This window comes from Enhydra lutris, unplaced genomic scaffold (genome assembly GCF_002288905.1).
Source record: "Enhydra lutris kenyoni isolate GAN:26980312 unplaced genomic scaffold, ASM228890v2 scaffoldscaffold9, whole genome shotgun sequence".
Taxonomy (NCBI): Eukaryota; Metazoa; Chordata; class Mammalia; order Carnivora; family Mustelidae; genus Enhydra; species Enhydra lutris.
In genome coordinates this window covers 55,183,093-55,196,603 of record NW_019154093.1, presented here as the reverse complement: position 1 = coordinate 55,196,603, position 13,511 = coordinate 55,183,093, and the positions used below count along the sequence as shown (strand labels likewise).

The 13,511-nt window shown below is 38.0% G+C and overlaps 1 protein-coding gene across 3 annotated transcripts in view; it reads left to right on the top strand.

Annotated features, from left to right (window-relative positions):
* The window catches only part of LOC111143247 (kynurenine aminotransferase 3), a 58,665-nt gene that overhangs the window by 22,779 nt on the left and 22,375 nt on the right, over positions 1 to 13,511 (top strand). For 2 of the 3 annotated variants that reach the window (XM_022496857.1, XM_022496858.1), the window contains exons 3-6: positions 3,991 to 4,049; positions 4,571 to 4,715; positions 8,419 to 8,568; positions 12,103 to 12,189. In XM_022496857.1, the coding sequence (XP_022352565.1) occupies positions 3,991 to 4,049; positions 4,571 to 4,715; positions 8,419 to 8,568; positions 12,103 to 12,189 (441 nt within the window). The remainder of the gene's footprint in view (positions 1 to 3,990; positions 4,050 to 4,570; positions 4,716 to 8,418; positions 8,569 to 12,102; positions 12,190 to 13,511) is intronic. The other variant, XM_022496859.1, reaches the window with a different exon arrangement.

The window sequence follows — 13,511 nt, the reverse complement described above, 5'->3', positions numbered from 1 at the left end:
TTTTGTGTTTATAAGATAGCAGTGCAATATATGTATGCACGGTATTAGTTTACCTGGGAGCAGAAATCAGCTCATGGAGTAGCTGGCCCAGAAATTAATATGGGCCCTGTAGATTTCCCATCATACACCCAAAGCTCATACTTAATTCCCCATAGGATTCTGGGTTTACTAACATTTTATAAGACTGGATCTACTCTGGACAGTAATTCTTATATAGTGAGCATTTGCATCTACTGCTGAATCTTGATGTTTTTAGACACTGTCAGGTGTCTTGTAAATGTTCATCACTGTATTAATTTACTCTGGTTGCCTTAAGAGAGTAAGACAAACTCAGTGGCTGAAGCAACAAAACTGTATTAGCTCACAGTTTTGTAGGCTAAAAGCCCAAAAGCAAAGTGTACCAGGGTTGGCTTCTTCTGTTTGATGTGAGAAAGAATCTCTTCCTGCTTTCCCCCTAGTTTTTGGTGGTTCTCTGGCATTCCCTGACTTTCATCTTTTCATGTGACGTTATCCCTGTATACCAGACTGTCTCCAGATTCACCCTTTTTTATAAAGACACTGTCATATCAGTGTCATAGCAGTGTCCCCCAACCCATGACCTCAATTTAACCAATTACATCTGCAATGAACCTATTTCCAAATAAGGTCACATTCTGAGGTACTGGGTGGTAAGACCTCAACATAAATTTGGGGGTGAGGGGTGGTTACACAATTCAACCCACAACAATCACTGTACCTCCAGACTTCATTTCTGCCATGTTGGTATCAGGCATAGCAATGAATTGCTTTGGCCAACACAATGTGAGTAGAAGTGGTATGTGCACATCTAAGTAAAGATTAACATTTTTCCCCTCTGCTATGAAATTGACAGTATTCCAAAAAGAGGCTCTTTTGTCAGCTGATGTCTCAGAGTGACAGTGACATGGAACAAAGCAGCAGCTGACCTTCAGTCAGTATGTACTGTGAAAAAGAAATAAATCCTGATGATTTTAAGCCACCAGACTTTGGGGTCATTTATTACTGAAGCATAAATTAACTTAAGCTGACTGACAAAATAAACCTAACATAAACTAACTGATACCTTAAGTTCACTTCTGATGTGTGGATTCTTTCTTTCATTCATCAGATATTTGTTGAAAAATTACTATGTGCTAAGCATAGTTCTATGTGTTGGACACTGTGATAGTTCATTTTGTGTTGACTTGGGCTGGCCAGGGAATCCAGGTATTTGTTCAAACATCCATGTAAATATCTCTGAAGGCGTTTTTCAAATGAGATTAACATTTAAATCAGTAGATTTTAAGTAATTTGCCTTCTATAGAATGTGGGTGGGCCTGATCCAATCAGTTGAAGGCCTTAAGAGGAAAAAGACTAAGGTTCCCCCAGGAAAAGGGAATTCTGCCTCCAGAATGCCATTAGATCCTGAGCTGTAATATCAATTCTCCTTGGGTCTCCAGCGTGCCTTACTGCTCTGCAGATTTCAAACTTGCTGGCCCCCATAAGTCACACAAGCCTTTCTTGAATCACTATATATATATGCACATCATATTGGTTCTTTTTCTGTGGAGAAACCTGATTACAGACACATACCAGTGAACAAGCTTGAACTAATTCTCAGGGTTTACAATCAAAGGAAGGTTATAGATAAATAAACAGGAAAATTACAGTGTTGTATAGTAAATGCTGGAATTTACTCCATGTAATAGAAGTATGTAGGAAGAGCATATAACCTTGACCTAGGGAATCAGAAAACACTCTGTGGAGGAAATGAAGTCTAACTTGAGAACTGAAAGTGGCAAGTGGTTTAGGAGGTAGCCAAGTGCAGAGACAGGGTGATGGGGAGCAGGGATTGAATTGAGTATAGAACATACATTCTCAACACGGGCATCATTGCCCTCAAGGGGAGAAAATTGGTGCTTGGCAGGTGAAATCAACCATAGCTATTACAATGTTCTGTGACCTTGGAAAGTTCAGCCCTATCTGACAAAACTTACCTTATGGAGCAGTAGGGGAGATGATTAGAAGACATATCTGAAAGGTCTTCTTATGGGGACAGTGATGAAAAGGAGATTAGGAAACATTGGTGTAGAAAAACCGTTAAGGCAGAGGAATGATCATATGTGAAGCTACAGAAGTAAGATGGAGTATGTCAAATATTAAAATGGTTTTGGCAGGTGGGAAGGAGCAGAGAGGCAGGGAGGTTGTATGAGAGAGGCTGTTCTGGACACAGATTTTAAAATTAAATCTGGATATATGTTTTGCCTTCAGTTACCTAAATATTTTAAATAAAATTGAACTTTTGTGTCTAAATGATCTGCTGCAGACTTTTCTCACCTATTTATATATGAATTTGTATGTTGTGTTTACAGCCACATGCTAAATGAATCATTAAGTTTTAAACATTTTAATGGCAAAGGACAATTGTTAAGATATTTTTTTCTGTCTATCATTCTGGGACTTTTTAGTTTTATAATTGTAGTTTCTGGAATAGCATCCTGTTCAGATGGGTACTTAATCATAATGCTATTCTGGAAGGCACCCTAACCTCTGGAGAATTTGCATGTGATTTACTTCGCTGGAGTTTCAAAGATTAAAAAATATGAGAGTAAGAAGATATTTTTCTTGGTTCCATTGTTGGAATAGAATGAGAACAATGGTGTATTTAATAACCATTATCATTATCTTCCTCCCAGATTGAATTAGAATTGCTTTAGTATTCTATTAGGAAAAATCTTTATAAAAATGCTGCCAATCATTTTTTTCCCTAGCAGCTTGTTAACAGTGAACTTAACGCTAATTCAGTGCTTTGGTGAGATAGTATAAACTTAATTTTAAAATCTAGAGAACTAAAGAATTTTATGATGTACCATAGTTTTAACTTCTAATATTTTTCTACCATAGGCCTAGCTTGCTTGATATAAAGAGACCTGACCTAAATGTCTAATACACTCTCTTTAGGAGGCAGCATTCTGGTAATATTTTTTATAAGGTCTTGATACGTAAAAGACGGTATAGAGAAATAGATCTGGGGGCGCCTGGGTTGCTGCGTTGGTTAAGCGTCTGACTCTTGATTTTAGCTCAGGTCATGATCTCGGGGTTGTGGGATCAAGTCCCGCACTGGAGTCCATGCTCAGCATGGAGTCATTGACAATGTCTCTGTCCCTCTCCCTCCCTCTGCCCCTTCCCCTGCTCACACTCTAACTCTAAAAATAAAGAAAAAAATAAAATCTAAAAAAAAAAAAGAGAGAGAAAAAGAAAGGAATCTGAGTATGTATTCTGAAATCAGACTGCCTGGGTTCAGATCCTGGGTTGAATCTGTTTGGGTTTAAATGTTACTAGCTTTTGTAAACTTGGGCGGATGTGTAAAGTTCTATAACCTTATCCTCTGTACCTCACTTTGCTCCTAACTAACTTAGGGGAAATAAGAGAACCACTACATAGGGTTGTTGTGACTATGAAATCAGTTAATTATGTACAACACTTGGAACAGTGCCTGGTACCTACTCACTACTCAATAATGTGAGCTGTTATGATTTGGGGCTCTCTGTTGAATAGTTTTAAAACCATTTGTTGAGTGCTTCCTGTGTGCCGTACAAGGCACGTACTTGTGGAACTGTTACTACATCTTACCTAAAATGATCTTCAGAGAAGGACTCAGGGTATGTTTTTACCCTGACTTTTTTTAGTATCATTATTGTTCTCTTTAGTGCATTTCAGGCCTTCAAAGTGGTTTATTTTTTAGGCTAGGATGCTATTTTTGTTCTTTTGTGAGAAGATAAACATCATAGGATCATAAGAAAAGCATTCCTTAGGGCAGTAGGTGGGAGATGATTCCACTTCAGAATTTTGTATCGGGCTCTGGCATTTGTCATGGTACCACTCTTCCCATAGTGACAATAGGGAAAATGTAGAGTTACCAGTGGTTTTCTGGCTTTTTAAAATTTTGATTAAAGAAGCTTAAAAATACCTTTCAATATTTGTATCTTTCAGAAGATGTCTTTGAAAATCACCAATGCAAAACGAATCGAAGGCCTTGATAGAAATGTGTGGTGAGTGCCTTAGAATAAGCAGTAATAATTTGATGAAGCTTTCTTTTTTATTTTCTTAGTTGGGAATGTTTACCCTCATCTAAACTCTACAAATAAAGGCACTTATTTTAATTTACTCATTAAGTGAAATTGGAAGGAAGTTAAGGGTCCATACACTGATTTATTCATTCGTATAAGTATGGTACATGTGCTAAGCCTACAGATAGGCAGAGAAAAGGACAAAGAACTTATCTTGTAATCCGTGAGCTAGTAACAGCTGGTATGGTTGAGGGAAAAAAAATAGATGATGAAACTGTGGGTTTCAAGAAATTGAGATTTCTAAGAAACTTCTAAATTCATTAGTTCAGCCATCATTTAATTAGACAAAGTCATTTTGTAGGTGGTAAAGTTTTTGTTGGGAACTCATATTTTTTTATTTGTAAGATTAAACTAGGTCTTAGTTTTTCAGTTTTATGTTAAGATCATGAGATATAAAAAGCTAACTGTAATTTTGGTACTTACTATTATTTTTTTAATTTGAGGATTGAATTTACAAAGTTGGCTGCAGACCCCTCTGTTGTGAATCTTGGTCAAGGCCTTCCAGATATATCCCCTCCCATATATGTAAAGGAGAAATTATCAAAGATTGCAGCAATTGATAGCCTGAACCAGTATACACGAGGCTTCGTAAGTATATGAAGACCATGTGGGGCATGAACTTGTATTTTATATGGTGTTGTGTGTGAATGTGCTTCTGTCACTTCTGTGTAATTGGCTTTCTGGGACCAGCTGTCCCAACCTGGTAATCAGAGGAACCCCTAACCTTGCTTGCCCTTATCTTCTGGAAGGAGCCATTCCCAACTTCTAACCCCTCCACAGTCCTATCTTGGTCTTCGCTTTACTGTTGTTCCAGCATAGGGTCTGAGGGCAACAAGGGAGGGAGAGTCTTCTCTCTTTTTTTCCAGATTTTTTTTTTTTTTTAAATTCCAGCATGGTTAACGTACAGTGATATATTAGCTTCAGGTGCACAATATTGTGACCCAGCAATTCTGTACATTACACAATACTCATCACAATGCATACTCGAATCCACATTACCTATTTTACCCTTCCTCCTGCCCACCTCCCTTCTGCTACATATCCATTTGTTATAGTTCAGAGCCTGTTTTTGGTTTGTTTCTCACCTTTTTCCTTTGTTTGTTTTGTTTCTTATATTCCACATATGAGTGAAAGTGTATACTATTTGTCTATCTCTGACTGACTTACTTCACTTAGCATTAGACTCTCTAGCCCCATCCATGTTGTTGCAAATGGCAAGATTTCATTCTTTTTGAGAGCTGAGTAGTATTCCATTTTGTGTGTGTGTGTGTGTGTGTGTGTGTGTGTGTGTGTGTGTGTGTGTGTGTGTACACCACATCTTCTTTACCCATTCGGCTCTTGATGGACACTTGGACTTCTTCTATAGTCTGACTATTGTAAATAATGTTGCTACAAACATGGGGTGCATATTTCTTTTGAATTAGTATATATATTGGTATATACACACACACACACACACACACACACACACACACACACTTACACACACATACACATCACATTTTCTTTATCCAATCATCTGTTGATGAACATCTGGACTCTTTCCACATTTTGGCTATTGTGGACATTGCTGCTATAAACATTGGGGTGCAGGTGCCCCTTTGAATCAACACTTTTATATCTTTAGGGTAAATACAGGTAGTGCAGTTGCTGGATCACAGGGTAGTTCTTTTTTATTTTTTTTATTTTTTTTAAGATTTCTATTTATTTATTTGGCAGAGGGAGCATCAGGTAGGGAGAATGGGAGAAGCAGACTTCCCACTGGAGCCTGATGCGGGGCTTGATCCTAGGACCTCCAGGATCATGACCTAAGCTGAAGACAGAGGTTTAATCGACTGAGCCACCCAGGCACCCCTAGTAGTTCTATTTTTAACTTTGAGGAACCTCCATACTGTTTTCCAGAGTGGCTACAAGTTTGCATTTCCACCAACAGTGTAAGAAGTTTCCTTTTTCTCTGCATCTTTGCCGACATCTGTTGTTTCCTGAGTTGTTAATTTTAGCCATAGTGATAGGTGTGAGGAGATATCTCATTGTGGTTTTGATCTTTATTTCCCTGATGATGAGTGTTGAGCATCTTTTCATGTGTCTCTTGGCCATCTGTATGTCTTCTTTGGAGAAATGTCTGTTCAGGTCTTCTGCCCGTTTCTTGACTGGATTTTTTGGGGTTTTGGGTATTGAGTTTGATACATTCTTTATAAATTCTGGATACTAGTCCTTTATCTGATATGTCATTTGTGAATATCTTCTCCCATTCTGTAGATTTTCTTTTAGTTTTGTTGATTGTTTCCTTTGCTGTGACCTATGCCCATTCTTTAAATATTTTCCAGTTTTTGTAAATATATGTAAGTATATTTATATATGAGTTTTTTATTTGAATAAGTACAGCGGATAGTATCGCACTGTCACCAGGCTGTGGATGACATTGGTCACCTCAGGGAGATGGGAAGGAAGTGTTGTTGAGGAGAGATCGTTATACTTTTTTAACAGAGCTTTGCCTAGTTTTAATTATTATATGAAGCATGTGTTATTTTTGTAATTAAGAATTTTTTAAAACACAGACCCTTATTATTCTGAGGAAATGTGTAGTGTTTATGGTTGCTTTCAGATCACCCCTTGCTAGAATTTGTTAGACCTGTTATTAAAATGAAATTCAAAAGAAATTTTGGATTTCCAGGAATGGTGACAATCTGCCCTTGCTCTTTTCACAAATTGTGTATATTTTTTGGAGCTTGAATTAAAGTAGTCTCTTTCTCTTGCTATTATTTTTTAGTTTACTGGCTGTATTCCGTCACCCATCCCCATTAGTAATTATACCCAGTTTCTCTAATATTACAATATCTCCTAGTTTCAAAATATGAAAAATATGCTACAGCTTTGTTTTTATTCATTTTAATTGGGTGAGGGTCTGTGACATACTAACCAACATTCTGACAAAGGTGACAAACAAAAGTATCTTTAACAACAACAACAACAATAACAACAACAAATGCCTCCTTTTTATATGAACTGGGATGGATAACTTAAAATGACCAAAGGCTCTTTTACTTCATAAATCTGAGGTATATCCTACCAGCCTTACTTGTGTCCTGACCCAGTTTATTCCTTTAGAGCCCTAGGTGCTTTGCAAAAAAGGCACATGCCCAGCACTTGGACTCTCACTTGCAACTGACTGAAAATTAAGGAAGTTCTCCAAAAGCAAAAAGAGGAGCTACATGCTAGGAAACCATAAGAAATAAGAAATACTGAATTCAGTACCAAATAAGACAAGGAGGGGAAAAGGGAAGGGAAAGAAAGAGAAGAAGGGAAGAATAGAGAACATAGAAGAGACGAATCAAGGAAGATCGAATAAAGGAGTTAAGACTCCCTACAGGGATGCCTGGGTGACTCAGGGATGCTTGGGTGGCTCAGGCGGTTAAGCGTCTACCTTCAGCTCAGGTCATGATCCCGGGGTCCTGGCATCGAGTCCCACATTGGGATGTTTGCTCAGTGTGGAGCCTGCTTCGCCCTCTGCCCCTCCCCACACTTTCTCTCCTTCTCTCTCTCACTGTCTCTCTGACAAATAAATAAAATCTTAGGGGGAAAAAAAGACTCCTTATATGTCTCAGAGTTTTTGGATTTACAGTCCCTTCATTCCTCTAGTGAACATTGTTGTTTGCTTGAATGACTCCTCCCCTCTTGGCTATCATGTGGTGAAGAATGTCCTACTTCCCTCCTAACATAACTCTCATATAAGCACTAATATACATTTCTTTGGGGAATTTGTTTTTGCCCTCTCTCCATAGTCCATTGGTTGGCATAATAGCCTTCTCTTTGGTAACATGGAAGAACAGAGTCAGGATATATAGACAATGCAGGTTTTCTTATTTTAGCTGGGAAAAAAGTCCAACTCTACCCAATATAATTTAATTACTATCAAAAATAAAGTAATTGAAAAAAAAAGTCATTGAATGTGATTTGATTGCTGTCAAAAAATGTACTATCAAAGACATATTTGGTACTGAAGTCAATTTTTACCAAAGCAAATACGGTGGAATTTTAAATGCCAAAACCAATTGTTTAATGGGTTTTTTTTTTAAGTCATTAGCAAGTTTTTATTACCCTTCATGTAGTAATCCTCTGAAAGTAGGTGGGAAATGTTTCTTATTTCCATTAAAAAATACAAATTTTCTTTGGATAATTGTAAACATGAAACCCAAATTTTAAAAATTCTTTCATTTTAGATCCAGAGTACCTTCAAGAAGTAGATCCCATAATCAAATTTAAGATTTTTTCCCTCTTTTTTGTTCAACAGGGTCATCCATCACTTGTGAAAGCTCTAGCCTGCTTATATGAAAAATTTTATCAAAATCAAATCAATCCAAATAAAGAAATCCTTGTGACAGTAGGAGCATATGGATTTCTTTTTAATGCCATTCAAGGATTAATTGATGAGGGAGATGAAGTAAGTGTATTAACATTATCATCTTACCTATATTTAATTATTATCATTTGTACTGCCTTTGAATCTTTTATTTTACATTCTATTTTTAATTATTTTTGAAGTATAGTACACATGAGTAAAATCCACAGATCTTAAGTACACAGCTTGACAAATTGTTTACATGCATATGTTTATATATATGTGAATATGTATCCAGGTAACCACAAACCAGATGAAGATACGGTACATTTCTAGCACCTAGAAGGCTCCCTTTTGCCTCTGCCTCATTTATATTCTTCCAGAGGTAACTACTCTTCTGTCTTCTAGCACTATAGTCTCCTTTTACCTGCTCTCTAAGCTGATATAAATGGAATCACACAGTATGTACTCTTGAACAGCTTCTTTCATTTATCATTATGTCTGAGATTCATCTGTTTCGTTGCATGTGACTCATTCATATTTTTACAGCCTGTTTAGATAAGGGTAAGTGGAAGGGGCTAGCGGTGATGGGGAAAATGAATCTTTCATTTGCACGACTAAAATTACCCTTATCTAACTCAGCAAGTATTTGGTTGGTGTGTTTTTATGCCCAGCATCGTTAGCAGCCCCATGTGTAACAAGAAGCATGAATGACTTCTACTTTGGTACTGTGACCCACATGACCCCAGACTCAGTGCTGCCCCTCCGTCCCCATCATAATTCCAGTACCCCCCTGCTCCAGTATTTCCTGACCTCTTCATTCATTCAGAAATCACTGAGGATCTCCAATACTAGGCACCGTGGGAGACAGTTTCTGTGTGGCAGGAGTTCCCCGTCTAGTGGAGGAGATACTCTCCAACTGGTGAATTGGAATGCGTGTGACAGTCAGTTGTGGACAATGTGTTAGTTATGGTGGTGACGGCTCTGCTAATGTAGGCTCAGAAGACTCCAGGGAGGCATTGCTTAAGCCGAGTCTGAAGAATGAATATTTACCTGGATCTATGTTGTTAATTCCTTTCTTTGAACTCTCATGGCACTTTCCCTGTACAGCTTCTATAAAAGATACTGCTGTCATTTTGTATTATGTTATTCTGTTACATCTCTAATTCCCTCTACTATGCCAGACAATAAGCTCCTTAAGGAAACATCTTAAGGAAGTACATGTATACTTTCATATACATAATCTCCTTTGAGCCTATAAACTAGTTGAAAGTTTCATCTCATTCTTTGATGTTCTTAATCCTTTCTTGCTCCCCCCTCCTACACTCAGCAGGAGCATCCTGAGGCTCAGCCCTCGCCCTTCTTTCCTTTGTCAGCCCTCGCCCTTCTTTCCTTTGTTCTTTCTTCCCTGATCACTGTATCTGATATTTGAAACCACACACATGTCACTTTCTATCACATTCACCTGTTTTATTTCCTTTATAACATTTATTACTATCTGAAATTATCTAATTTACTTCTTTGTTTTCTTATTTAATGTCTTGGTAGAATGTAAGTTCCAGGAGAACCAGTTTATTGCTCTACAACCAGTCCCTGAAACACTGAGTACTCAATAAATACTCTGCAGAAAGAGAGGGGAATTACTCCCACCATAAAAATAAGGAAATTGCAGCAAAGAGTGTCAAGTATATTCTTTCAATTTTACCTCCCTGCCTCTCCAATTTATTTTCCTTTATTGAGCTCTCACTTAAAATCAGGCACCTGTGTTTCTCACCGGAGTTCAAAGATAGGTCATCTTGGTCCCTGAGAATTTCGTAGACTAATTAGGAACTTACAGCCCACCGAGGGAAAGATCCCTTCCCAAAGGGAATGAACAAAGATAGATTTCTTTGCCCTGCACAGTAGCTAACACCTAGCATAGTAGACTGTATAGTAAGTGCTCAGTGTGAACTGAATGACTAGCACAAACAAAGGGGCTTTAGAATGTAAGGCCCTGACATGACTCTTGTGAGAAAGGCCTTTGAACAGGCATTTTACATAAGAAATACACAGTAAAAAGTGCAAATTTGCAACAACAGTCAGGTATCACTAATTTAACCGACAGAAGTTAAGTGAGACAACTTAGTGTTGATTTGTGAAATTAGAAATAGTTACTCAATTTTTCTAAAGCAATTTGGCTGTCTGTATAAGGTGCCATAAAAATGTTTGTACGCTTTAATCTAGCAGTAGCAATCATATGAATTTATTCAGCTATTTAAAAGCAGAGAAACTATATATAATCACAAATAAACATAGCATTGTTATTTATTTATTTATTTTAAAAGATTTATTTATTTTAGAGAGAGAGAGCACACATGGGCACTGGTGGGAGAGGGGCAGAGGGAGAGAGAATCTTAGGCCGACTCCTCTGAAAGCACAGAGCCCATCATGGGGCTCAGTCCCACAATCCTGAGATCATGACCTGAGCTGAAATCAAGAGTTGGATGCTCAGCCACCTAAGCCACCCAGGTCCCCCAGCATTGTTCTTTATACAAGCAAATGATTTAAAAAAAAAAAAGACTATTCTAAGACTCCCAAGTAGCCATTAAGATAATAAATATTAAAAGTATAATAATAGGAAATTTTCATGGAATATTATTAGGTTTAAAAAGATAAAAAGAGGGGCACCTGGGTGGCTCAGTTGGCTAAGTGTCTGACTCTTGATTTTGGCTCAGGTCATGATCTCAGGGTTATAAGATTGAGCCCTGCATCAGGCTAGGTGTGGAGCCTACTTAAGAGTCTCTCTCTCTCTCTCTTCCCCGACCCCTCACTTCCATATTCGTGTGTTCTCTCTCTCTCTAAAAGAAAAAAAAAAAAAAAGATAAAAAGAAAAAGAGAATATATATGATGGGTATAAATTTTGTGTTCAAACTTTCCTTATAGAAAAGTAAAAAGGATGCTAGATACCAACTGGACAGGTTGGATTGGCCCATTGACTGCTGTAAAAGCCAGCCCACAGGTGACTGAGAGAGAACACGTAGAGGCCAAGGAACAAGAAATATGTATCTTAAGGGGCTAGGAAAAAAGACTGAATCTAGATATAAGTCACCCACAGTGAAATTGTGAGTATCAGACATTAACAATAGCATCTTAATCTGTCTCCCTGCATCCAGTCTTTGTTTTGGAGTGCTTTTGAGCAGGAAGAAACATCTTTACCCTCAGGTTAATGCTTGGAAAGTGGTACCCCATAATGGAGAGCATTGTTGTGTCGTTGGCTTCTGCCCCTCTCTGGTATTTTATTTTGTAATTTAAAATTTAAAGAAATACTTAATGTTTTGGCTGGAACATTCCTTCGAGGTTGTGATGAGACATGGCCTCTTCCCCCAGAAAAATCTACCTAAGCCCATGTGAAGTTTTACATATAATTTCAAGAATCCCGACTGCAAGTCCTTCTGTAGACCTCATTTAGAGATCAAGGACTCCTGGACAAGTGTATCTCTAAGGTCTTTTCCACTTGGCTGTTAGCTCCATGAAGGCAAGGAAGACCAGCTTTTTCCACTGCTGCATCTCATCATGTAGTATAATGCAGGTACACAGTATTTTTTTTTAAATGAATGAATAATTGATAAGTTAAATTCTTATTTGGTTTCATTTTAGGTCATAATAATAATGCCTTTCTATGACTGCTATGAGCCCATGGTGAGAATGGCTGGAGCAACACCTGTTTTTATTCCCCTAAGATCTGTAAGTTTGCCCGCACCATTCACATTCTTCAAGATGTTTTGAAAATATATGTAATTTCTTTGTCCCTGATGAAGTTTCAACTTTGATTACTTTTTGGGATTTACTGTGTATCTCTACTATGGCTGAAGGTAACCAATATCTTGAAGAGAGCAACTTTTATTACTGTCTCCTGTGTTTGCCATGTGTCTCTGTTGTACCAGCATTCACATTATATCTAATGTTATCTCTTGTAGCTATGTGTCTTCCTCACCAAAATGAGCAGGACCAGCTCAGAGACCATTTCTAACTCACTTTCATAGCACTGCTCCCCAGTGACTAACAGTTTATGCTGGGTCTCCATAAATGCTTGTTCAGTTCTGAATTAAGTGAAAATTATGAAATTTTAAAATTTTGCTTTTATTTGGGGCGCTGGGGTGGCTCAGTGGGTTAAGCCACTGCCTTCAGCTCGGGTCATGATCCCAGGGTCCTGGGATCGAGCCCCGCATCGGGCTCTCTGCTCAGCAGGGAGCTTGCTTCCCTTCCTCTCTCTCTGCCTGCCTCTCTGCCTACTTCTGATCTCTGTCTGTCAAATAAATAAATAAAATCTTAAAAAAAATTTTTTTGCTTTTATTTTTAGGAATTTAATGAAGCATGCTACCAATGTCTTTTTTTTTTTTAATTTCTTTTCAGCGTAACAGTATTCATTGTTTTTGCACCACACCTAGTGCTCCATGCAATCTGTGCCCTCCCTAATACCCACCACCTGGTTCCCCCAACCTCCCACCCCCCTACCAATGTCTTTTTAAAAATCTTACTAAAATAAGTATGCACTAAGATAAATCACAGAATCTTATATTGGCCTTAAAGTACCAAATGTGTTAACCGTCATTACAGCTGGCTCCCTTGAAGGAATGTAGACACTTAACAGCTATTAAGTGTTGACAAGATTTTATTTTGCCATTTAATAGGTGTGAGCGTGAGACTCTAGTCCTCTTGGACTCTTAAGGCTTAATGATTTCTTTTTTTTTTTTTTTAAGATTTTATTTATTTATTTGAGAGAGAGATACAGTGAGAGAGAGCATGAGAGGTGAGAAGGTCAGAGGGAGAAGGAGACTCCCCGTGGAGCTGGGAGCCTGATGCAGGACTCGATCCCGGAAGTCCAGAATCGTGACCTGAGCTGAAGGCAGTCGCTCAACCAACTGAGCCACCCAGGCACCCAGGCTTAGTGATTTCTGTTTATTTTCTTTGTTAGTCATTTATTCAGTAACCTTTAAAGGCCTTACCCTTCTCTTTTTTTTCCCCAGTAAGGTTATTTATTTGTAAGACAGCAAACATGAATCAAT